Source organism: Bufo gargarizans, chromosome 2 (genome assembly GCF_014858855.1).
Source record: "Bufo gargarizans isolate SCDJY-AF-19 chromosome 2, ASM1485885v1, whole genome shotgun sequence".
Taxonomy (NCBI): domain Eukaryota; kingdom Metazoa; phylum Chordata; class Amphibia; order Anura; family Bufonidae; genus Bufo; species Bufo gargarizans.
In genome coordinates, this window is record NC_058081.1 from 138747526 (window position 1) to 138759045 (window position 11520).

Sequence of the window (11520 nt, forward strand, 5' to 3'; positions counted from 1 at the left end):
GACCACTTATCGGGGACGCTTTTGTTATTTATTTCCAGCTCAGCAGTGTCTGTGAAATACGGAGGGCAAAACACGGACCAAACACAGATGAAACACGGACTGCCTTTTTCACAGATCTCACACGGACACGGAAATGTGAATGAGACCTAAAGGCCCCAAACAAGCTTAAGGGGTTAAAGATGACTTTTCAGCTCTCCTGCATGTCAGTTTTAGTAAATATTTGCATTCCCTATGAGATACTAAGCACCATTTTTTTTTCCTACTAGAAATGTGTGACTCAATCTTAAATGTATTGCTTAAAAAACTGCATGTGAGAGAGATGATAATGTCAGATAATGTGAACTCGCCTCCGATACCTTCACTCATTTAGTAAAGGAACACTGAAATTCTAAGATGTCAACATTTACTCGCAGCAGTGCAGACTGTGATTTATTACCTGAAATATGTGGCCATTTTTAGGTATAAATAGAAAGAATGCACAAAATTATAAAGTAATAAAAGTAGCGCCTGTGACACTGTCCAATAGAAAAATTAAATTCTGTACAGAAAGTTACCATCCCGGTCAAAAAACTCTTTTCCTTTTTGTACAACCTTCATGTTATTCGGGGTGCCATTGTCTGCTAATTCTTCCAGGTCCTTGTCACTTAATACTTCTCCGTCCCATTTCTCATCAAGGACTCTTCCATCCTCCTCCTCCTCCTCCTCTTTCATGGTCTGCTCAGGTTCTGCCTGCGTACTTGTGTTCACACTATGACTAGACCCAGCACCGAAGGCTCCTTGTACTGAGTCTTGAGACTCCTGGGTTCTGCCAAGAGTTTTCATTAGATGTGCACTCCTCAAAGCTAATGCGGGAGAGTCTGATGTTTTTGGTGGGGGAAGAAGTTGGCTTGAATGGCTGACAAGAAGCTGTCTATTATCCCCCTGAAATGGCAATAATGGCTGTGCTGTATCTTTGGAAGAAGACCCGAGCTGTAGCTGGACATTTGTGGTGCCTGGAGCATTTTGTCCTTGAACTCGGAAAACGGAGGCGTCTTGTTTCACTTTCCTTGCTTCACTTGGTATAAATTTTGACTTCAACACTTTCTTTATGGCGTCGTTACTCACGTTAAACCCTACAGCCAGTCGTGACACAGGCCACTCTTCAGGGAACTCCTGGCTCAGATACCTGGGAATAATAACGTCAAGTGACTCTCATAGTAAAATGGACAAAAACTACTAAAACAGTAAAAAAAGAAAAACATTCACTGTTCACATGTAAAAACACCATGTGCTGAATTCTACAGAAAAGTGGCATCGGGCAAAAATAAAATCTGGGTCAACACAAAATCAGAAACTACCTATGCTTCCTGGAACAAGATCAAGCGCCTGGGTGCCTTTCTTGAACAAGAAAACTGGAGTAGGACAGCACCACTTACTTGAAAGCAATTCACTATTGGGGGTGCTTGTGCCATCAGGTCCCGGCCTCAGGGACCCCCCCCCTCCCCCCAAGAACGTAGACAGGCTTTAGAAAAGTCACGGCACTCTCGAACTTCAATCCAAAATTAGCGTTTAATCACATCTAAAGATACAGCAACGTTTCGACACACAAGTATTTCTCAAGCTTGAGAAAGACTTGTGTGTCGAAACGTTGCTGTATCTTTCGGTGTGATTAAACACTAATTTTGGATTGAAGTTCGAAAGTGCCGTGACTTTTCTAAAGCCTGTCTGTAAGCCTGTCTTGAAATATATAGTATTACAGGTTATGGGTAGGGGTGCACCACCAAGTATAGGCAAGAAGGGGGCAGCGGAAGGGCCATGGGCAATGAGCGCTTACATTGGGATTAGGTTAATATATTGGCATTTGGGGGGGGGGGGAGCCGTTTCAGTTTTCACTTCAGGCAGCGGAAAGACTAGGTGCACCCCTGGGTATGGGTACTAGATTTCTGAAGATGGGACATTCATCTACAGATTTATTCAGATTCTCATATTTGGAGAATTTGTTTCCCCCCTAAAATGAGGCAATTGACAACTGCTTCATAGGATTTTTTTTTTGCCTTCCTCTGGATCAATAAGTAGGATTATAGGTTGGACTTCATGGACCTGTGTTTTTTTTTATTCAGCTTCAACAAATATGTTACTATATAATTATGTCAAATAAGCTGGTGTCACACTATGTCTTTGTTTTGAGTTTTTACAGTTTTAAAACTTTTTTTTTGTGAACTTGAAAGTGCAATCGCGTCCCCCAAAGACTACAATAATTTACTATTGCAGTCTATGAGAGATACACTATGTTCCTTCGGATCCCTATTACAGGCAGGGGGGTAGCTGCGGGGGAGGCAGTTTGGGCAACGGATGCAAATCGCTCCCAGGGAAAATCCTCTTAGATGCCGTAGTCACAATTGACCATGGCATCTGGGGGGTTTCATTTCTGCCATCGGCTTTATCTCTAATCACAGACATTCGCTCCAGCTTGTCTGCTGTATAAAATAGCAGGCAACTGGCAGCTAGGGTGCCCACTCAGCTCCTGAGCAGGCACTTTATTTAAGGACCCTACTTCTGCCATGTAGAGTCGTAGGGAAGTGGTTAAAGTGTCACTGAGCTTTTAAAAACTGTTTACGTCATAGCGACATATCTAAGGTTTTGATGGATGGAGGTCTGAGAGGTGAGACCCTCACGAGTCACTAGAACGAGAAGAGAGAAAAGCACTCACACTGCCCACTTTCTCTCCCTGCTGCAGGAGACAGGCTCGATACAATGTCTGATTGTGTCTACTGCAGCCAGGAGACAGAGCGCGCTATGTGAGCGATACTAGCGATTGGCCGAGATCACCTTAATTCTACACCCAATGTGCCAAGGTAAGGCCACAACCTCCTTAGAAGAGACTATGTAAATTTTGTTTTATCAAAATCACTATAAGGGAAAACTGGCTTAGTTGCCTATAGCAACCAATCAGATTCCACCTTTCATTTTCCACGGGAGCTCTGAAAAATAAAAGGTGGAATCTGATTGGTTGCTATGTGCAACTGAGCCGTTTTCCTTCACACTAATTTTTATAAATCCCCCCCCCCAATTTCCTTGTGACACGGACCTCTTTCCCACCAGAGCTCATTGTTCTACCTTATGTGATTCTCTTGAATGTTCATATAGCAATATATAACGCAGAAGCCTCTGAAACTACAGATTTCCTCGTGGACTTTTTTAGGGCCCTCTGTGCTCCCCTTTCAAGTGAATGGGACGAGCAGTTGTAATTACACTAAGCGAGACGGTGCCCGGGTAAATTGTGAAGTGGCAGCAGCGCTCGCACAAACGCCTCAGCTGACTGGTGGGGGTGCCGGGTCATCAAACACGTGGTAAAAGCCTTGATGGAGGGTCCCTTTAGTCAGTCGGCACTGGCACACACCCCGCACAGTTTTCTTTCCTACCTAATCTGCTGAATTGCGTTCCAGGTTAGATGCCTCTCAGTGGGTTCAGGGGGCCCCATCTCCCTTTTCATTCGTTTCAGCAGGATCGCCTTCTTCTGTCTCTTCAGTGCACTGAGAAAATAAAGCAGGAAAACAATTACTCAACTCATTCTGGGGTTTTCTAGAATTGACAATTCTTACTTGTCCTCAGAAGTGGTGATAAATGTCCCAGTCTCCCTCCCTGCACAACCACAGTCAGGGGCGGTTTGGCTCACGAGTCAGTGATGGATATTACTGACCAAACACTGACGTGTTAAGGGCTCATGCTCACACGTGTGCTGGCCAGGCCTGTATTTCAGCCCATAAACAGCAGGTCCGCAATATACGGACACCAGCCATTTGTGCACCACATCATGACTGCTTGAGACACCCATGATTAAATATCTTGTATAATATGTGATACAAGTTCTTGCCACGCAGGATAAGGCCTCATTCACATGTCAGTGCTTTCCATCAGGGATTATAAGTAGGGATGAGCGAATTGACTTAAGATGAAACTTCTGAAGTCGATTCGCATAATACTTTGTTTGAATACTGTACGGAGTGAGCGCTCCGTACAGACACAGTTTTAGAATGTATTGGCTCCTATGAGCCGAAGTTATTACTTTGCGAAGTCTCGCGAAACTTCACATAATAACCTCAGAAATCAATTTCTACTGTAAAAAAAAAAAAAAACATTTCCCGAACTCGGTCCGAAGTCAATTTGCTAATCCCAAATTATGGGCCAAAACCCGGATCAGAGCCTCCACAGACATAAGGTATAAGAAAAAGGTCTGCTCCTGTTCTGGGTTTAGAGCAGCACCTGGTTTTGGCTCACAATCACTGATGGAAATCACTGACCGAACACTAGGGCCTCATCCACATTTCTGTGTCAGTGTCACTTCTGTGAAAAAAACAAAAAATGCAAGTGTTTCATCCATGAAAATGTCCGTGAAGGATCCGTGGTTGGTCCGTGTGTCTATTTTTACAATGCGTGTCATCCGTAATGCACGGAAGTTGCTCACCTGAAAATTAATTATAGTCTTCAGTGAAAAACAGACGCAACGCAACAGGGATACAGTCCGTGTTGTGTCAGTGATTTTCACGGACCCATAGACTTCAATGGGCGAGCTTGGTCTGCATCACAGATCAAAGTAGTGCATGTCCGTGTGATTTTTTTTTACTGACCCACGGTCAAAAAAATACTGATGTGTGAACAGACACATTCAAATCAACGGGTACGTGTACTGTCTGCAGAAAAGGCAGACAGCACACGTTAGCGAAAAACGGAATTGTGAACGAGGCCTGACTGTGTGAACGAGGCATAAGACAGGGAAGAGTCTCACGAGGCTTGCAGTACTGGCAGAAGTACCTACTGTATATCATTACTCCCTATGCACTGCCTGCCTATACTAAGGACCCTTTTGAATCACGTATAGGAGAGCTGGTTGCCCATATTTCTTTTTAGATCACAACAATCCAATAATTTTAATCTGAAACGAGAGGCGAATGACTGACACAGTATAAGGCCTCATTTACACTTCAGTGTTTGGTTTCCATCAGTGATTTTGAGCCAGAACCAGGTGCGGGTCCAAACCCAGAACAGGAGCAGATCTTTTCCTTATACCTTATGTCTGTGGAGGCTCCACTTCTGGTTTTGGCTCTCAAATCCCTGATGGAAATTACTGACCAAACACTGTAGTGTGAACATGGCCTAAGGGCTGATGCATACGTAAGTGTGCCGGCCAGGCCAGTATTGCGCCCTGCAAACAGCAGGTCCGCAATATACAGACACCAGTCATTTGTGCATCACATCATGAATGCGGACCCGATCTGGAAGGTGTGGTACAGATTGCTTCCGTGGGGTTTCTCTCTGTGCCTCCGCACCGCAAAAATATAGAACTTGTTCTATATTTTTTTTTTGCATTGCGTGTGGCTCACGTACCCATTCAAGTTCTGTCTGCACCAGCCACAACGATGTGCCCACCGCAATTTGCGGCCCCCAATGTACGGAATGAGAGGCGCAGATTTTGTATAAGAAAATTCCATGAGTGATAATCAGTTCCATTTATTTGAACGGGTTGGCAAGCACATGGATTTCTGCAAGCCCCATACAGGTGAATGGAACTGATTGTCAGTACCGGAATTTTCTGCCAAAAAACCTACACCGTGTGAAGGCGCCCTAAGGGTAGGGCTACATGGTGACACTGGTTGTGAGACAGCTATCTTAGTCAGGATCGCAGGGGCAGGAATGTGTGCCTTGGCTACAACCTCTGAATCACAAATAATCCAGTTTTTGCCATTATGGGGTAGAAGTCGCAGCACCAACCCCATTCATTTCTGTGGGATCACTGCCCCTGCCATCCAGTGTCGCCCTGTAGCCATACCCTTAACCTGCATTGCTTCAGAACAATCAGCTTTCTTGCTGGTCTCCTTTACCCCAGTATGTATGTGGCCACACAGGGGCTGAGAACTAGTGTTGAGCGAACTTGTGTTTTAAGTTCGGCGTATCATAGAATCGCGTTATGGATTCTAAATTCCGTTATGGTCCGTGGTAGTGGAATGAAAATCCATAACGCGATTCTTCGATAACCCGAACCTGAACTTAAAACACAAGTTCGTTCAACACTACTGAGAAGCCATGTGTAGGGCCCATTCTCAGAATACAGGCTCCAAGCACAATGCCTGTATTCCGCTGATACAGTGTTATAGAAACTGAGCACTGCCCGAAAATGCTGCCATGTAACTGACTTTCTCAGAAGAGCAATGTGAGCAACACGGCCCATGATTAGTGTTGAGCGAACTTCTGTTTTAAGTTCGGCGTCTAAAGTTCGGCTTCCGGTTAGCGGAGAATCCCGATATAGATTCCGAATTCCGTTGTGGTCCGTGGTAGCGGAATCAATAATGGGCCATGATAACAAGTTATGATCTACAAAATGGAGTCACCTGCAGAAGTAGTGCTCAGATTGTCCCAAATTATGCAATTCTGTATGAACCCAAAACTGCATGTTTATCAGTGGAAAGGCTTTATTATGCTGAGCATTATTAATAGCACCTGCGCCATCTAGTGGCTGGCATGAGAACTGCGCCTGATCTGTCATCTATGTCCCTTTCCAGGGCTCCGCTTTTCATCCTGGCAGACCCCAGTTTATACTGTCACATTGTATCGTCATCATTCATCAGTGTGCACAATGACTGACGGAGTGACCACGTTAGAGATGCGGCTGCTGGCTACCAACCTCTTTATCTCCTGCTCCAAGTTCTCCTCCACGTCACTTTCCTGCTCATAGTGATCTCCGGGGGTCAGATCTATCGGAGGACGGGTTATCAGCCCGCGGCAACCCAGAAGGGAGGAATGGGGGGCACACGACAAGCGGAGCCTCCACATTGCTGTCAGCAAGGAAGCCGCCATTACTGCACATTGATTACTTTAGTCTGAGACTCATCGATGTACTCGGTGATCTATTACGCTGCCTGGCCATAGGCAGCGGCCGTGGACTTGTGCTGTAGACTGCTGAGTACGGGGATGTTGGACCAGTGTGGGGGGCTTCTCTTAGAATAGGGGGTGTTGGACCTGTGTGGGGGCTTCTCTTAGGATAGGGGATGTTGGACCAGTGTGGGGGGGCTTCTCTTAGAATAGGGGATGTTGGCCAATGTGTGGGGGGCTTCTCTTAGAATAGGGGGTGTTGGACCTGTGTGGGGGGCTTCTCTTAGAATAGGGGGTGTTGGACCAGTGTGGGGGGGCTTCTCTTAGAATAGGGGATGTTGGCCAATGTGTGGGGGGCTTCTCTTAGAATAGGGGGTGTTGGACCAGTGTGGGGGGCTTCTCTTAGAATAGGGGGTGTTGGACCAGTGTGGGGGGGCTTCTCTTAGAATAGGGGATGTTGGCCAATGTGTGGGGGGCTTCTCTTAGAATAGGGGGTGTTGGACCAGTGTGGGGGGGCTTCTCTTAGAATAGGGGGTGTTGGACCAGTGTGGGGGGCTTCTCTTAGAATAGGGGGTGTTGGACCAGTGTGGGGGGCTTCTCTTAGAATAGGGGGTGTTGGACCAGTGTGGGGGGCTTCTTTTAGAATAGGGGGTGTTGGACCAGTGTGGGGGGCTTCTCTTAGAATAGGGGGTGTTGGACCAGTGTGGGGGCTTCTCTTAGGCAGGGCCGGCCTTAGGTGTTCAGGCGCCCTGTGCGAGCTAACCTTGTGGAGCTAACCTCTGTGCCAGTAATAACAGCCCCCAGTAATAAGAGCCCCTCTGTGCCAGTAATAACAGCCCCCAGTAATAAGAGCCCCTCTGTGCCAGTAATAACAGCCCCCAGTAATAACAGCCCCTCTGTGCCAGTAATAACAGCCCCCAGTAATAACAGCCCCTCTGTGCCAGTAATAACAGCCCCTCTGTGTCAGTAATAACAGCCCCCCCCCCTTTGCCAGTAATAACAGCCCCCCCCCCTTTTCCAGTAATAACAAACAGCCCCCCCTTTGCCAGTAATAACAGCCCCCGCCAGTAAAAGTATTGTACATAATAAAAATAATAAAAAAAAAACACATACTTACCTCCATGTCAGTGATGCGATACAGGCCTCTTCTGGCCTGTGTCCCACGCTGTATGGCTCAGGCGGCGCGATGACGTCATCGCGCCGCCTGCGCCGGCCTCTGATAGGCTGCAGGCACTAGGCCTGCAGCCTATCAGAGGAAGGGAAAGGGACACGCCTCTCCCTCCCCTACCGCAGCACAGGCAGGCATCTGTATCGCTGTCCTGAGGACGGCGATACAGATGACTGGAGATGAGCGCTTCCACAATGGAAGCGCTCATCTCCCTGTGCCCAGCCGCCGCCGCCAGCTCGCTCGCCTGCCGCATATTACACTGCGAGCTGTCGGCCGCCCGGCGCCCCTGTTGCTATGGCGCCCTGTGCGGCCGCACAGCCCGCACACCCCAAAGGCCGGCCCTGCTCTTAGGATAGGGGATGTTAGACCAGTGTGGGGGGCTTCTCTTAGAATAGGGGATGTTGGACCAGTGTGGGGGGCTTCTCTTAGAATAGGGGGTGTTGGACCTGAGTGGGGGCTTCTCTTAGGATAGGGGATGTTGGACCAGTGTGGGGGGCTTCTCTTAGAATAGGGGATGTTGGACCAGTGTGGGGGGGCTTCTCTTAGAATAGGGGATGTTGGACCAGTGTGGGGGCTTCTCTTAGAATAGGGGATGTTGGACTAGTGTGGGGGGCTTCTCTTAGAATAGGGGATGTTGGACCAGTGTGGGGGGCTTCTCTTAGAATAGGGGATGTTGGACCAGTGTGGGGGGCTTCTCTTAGAATAGGGGATGTTGGACCAGTGTGGGGGCTTCTCTTAGAATAGGGGATGTTGGACCAGTGTGGGGGGCTTCTCTTAGAATAGGGGAGTTGGACCAGTGTGGGGGCTTCTCTTAGAATAGGGGATGTTGGACCAGTGTGGGGGGCTTCTCTTAGAATAGGGGATGTTGGACCAGTGTGGGGGGCTTCTCTTAGAATAGGGGATGTTGGACCAGTGTTGGGGGCTTCTCTTAGAATAGGGGATGTTGGACCAGTGTGGGGGGCTTCTCTTAGAATAGGGGATGTTGGACCAGTGTGGCGGGCTTCTCTTAGAATAGGGGATGTTGGACCAGTGTGGGGGCTTCTCTTAGGATAGGGGATGTTGGACCAGTGTGGGGGGGCTTCTCTTAGGATAGGGGATGTTGGACCAGTGTGGGGGGGGGGGCTTCTCTTAGGATAGGGGATGTTGGACCAGTGTGGGGGGGCTTCTCTTAGGATAGGGGATGTTGGACCAGTGTGGGGGGCTTCTCTTAGAATAGGGGATGTTGGACCAGTGTGGGGGGCTTCTCTTAGAATAGGGGATGTTGGACCAGTGTGGGGGGCTTCTCTTAGAATAGGGGGTGTTGGACCAGTGTGGGGGGCTTCTCTTAGAATAGGGGGTGTTGGACCAGTGTGGGGGGCTTCTCTTAGAATAGGGGGTGTTGGACCAGTGTGGGGGGCTTCTCTTAGAATAGGGGTGTTGGACCAGTGTGGGGGGCTTCTCTTAGAATAGGGGGTGTTGGACCAGTGTGGGGGGCTTCTCTTAGAATAGGGGGTGTTGGACCAGTGTGGGGGGCTTCTCTTAGAATAGGGGATGTTGGACCAGTGTGGGGGGCTTCTCTTAGAATAGGGGATGTTGGACCAGTGTGGGGGGCTTCTCTTAGAATAGGGGATGTTGGACCAGTGTGGGGGGCTTCTCTTAGAATAGGGGATGTTGGACCAGTGTGGGGGCTTGTCTTAGAATAGGGGATGTTGGACCAGTGTGGGGGCTTCTCTTAGAATAGGGGATGTTGGACCAGTGTCGGGGGCTTCTCTTAGAATAGGGGATGTTGGACCAGTGTGGGGGACTTCTCTTAGAATAGGGGGTGTTGGACCAGTGTGGGGGGCCTCTCTTAGAATAGGGGGTGTTGGACCAGTGTGGGGGGCTTCTCTTAGAATAGGGGGTGTTGGACCAGTGTGGGGGGCTTCTCTTAGAATAGGGGGTGTTGGACCAGTGTGGGGGGCTTTTCTTAGAATAGGGGATGTTGGACCAGTGTGGGGGCTTCTCTTAGAATAGGGGATGTTGGACCAGTGTGGGGGGCTTCTCTTAGAATAGGGAATGTTGGACCAGTGTGGGGGGCTTCTCTTAGAATAGGGGATGTTGGACCAGTGTGGGGGCTTCTCTTAGAATAGGGGATGTTGGACCAGTGTCGGGGGCTTCTCTTAGAATAGGGGATGTTGGACCAGTGTGGGGGGCTTCTCTTAGAATAGGGGATGTTGGACCAGTTTGGGGGGCTTCTCTTAGAATAGGGGAATGTTTTCTTGTTTAGGAGAAGCACAGACATTTTACAGCTTTGTTCCTAGCCTTGTTATATGACACTGCTATGGTATTTGCATTTTAGGACGTGTCCCAAGATTGAATTCCACAGGATAAGGGCTCATTCACACAACCGGATGTATTTTGCGGTTCGCAAAACACAGATCCGTAAAAAATACGGATGACGTCCGTGTGCATTCTGTATTTTGCGGAACGGAACAATAATAGAACAATCCTGTCCTTGTCCGTAATGCGGACAATAATAGGACATGTTCTATTTTTTTTGCGGTCCACAACAGCGGGTCCGCAATATAAAGACAATGGCCATTTGTGTACCGGATCATGAATGCGGACCCATTCTCTTGAATGGGTCTGCAATCCGGAAGGTGCGGTACGGAGGCACAGGAGCACTACAGAGTGCTTCCGTGGGACTTCTGTCAGTGCCTCCACATCGCAAAAAAATTGAATTTTAAGTTGAATGGGTCTGCATCCATCTGCACCAGCCACACCGATGGTGCACGTGCACTGGGGACTGCAATTTGCGGCCCCCAATGCAAGGAACGGAAAAAACGGATATACAGAAACGGAATGCACATGGAGTAACTTCCGTCCCCCACATGAATGTAGTGGTGGTCGAGCATGCACATTGCTGCTCCATTCATCTCCACGGGACTGGTGGACATAGCCAGTGGTTGTCAGCAGCGGTCATGTGTTGTCGATGTGATGTGATTGTCGCAGACCAGTAAGACAAGGCACTGGTGAGCAGTGATGGTCAGTTCGCAGTGTTCGCCAGCGAACCCATGCAGGCTGCCATCTTTAGTAAGGTAGACTCACCCGTCCGGCGATGCACAGGTAAGCCTGTGCCTGTGCTGCGCGCCGGTCTGAAATCAAATGTGGTCACTGGGAGTAGGCAGTTCAGAGAACAGCCCGATGAAGGCCCCTGGCGGCTGTCCTCGGAGCTGCCTGTTCCCGGTGACCGCATTTGATTTCAGACCGGCTCGCGGCACAGGTAAGGGCTTACCTGTGCATCGCCGGACGGGTGAGTCTACCTTACTAAAGATGGCAGCCTGCATGTGTTCGCTGGCGAACAGTGCGAACTGACCATCACTGCTGGTGAGCCCTGGAGACGGGGATTCCACAAGGACGTAAAGCTACTGTTCTTATTTTTGCCTTTGTCCCTAAGATCTCAGAAAACTCTTAAGTGATGTTTTCTGTTTCAGGCTACTTTCACATGTGCGGCACAGCTCTCTGGCAGGCTGAGAATACTGGGAATC

The 11520-nt window shown here is 48.6% G+C and overlaps 1 protein-coding gene across 1 annotated transcript; it reads right to left on the minus strand.

Annotated features, from left to right (window-relative positions):
* Positions 1-415: 415 nt before the first annotated feature.
* Positions 416-6828, minus strand: NGRN (neugrin, neurite outgrowth associated). The gene is made up of 3 exons (XM_044283227.1): positions 6659-6828; positions 3402-3512; positions 416-1165 (listed from the first exon to the last, which is right to left on the minus strand). The coding sequence occupies exons 1-3, from the start codon at positions 6805-6807 to the stop codon at positions 532-534; spliced, it is 894 nt and encodes a 297-aa protein (XP_044139162.1). The 5' UTR covers positions 6808-6828; the 3' UTR covers positions 416-531.
* Between the last annotated feature and the right edge of the window lie 4692 nt (positions 6829-11520).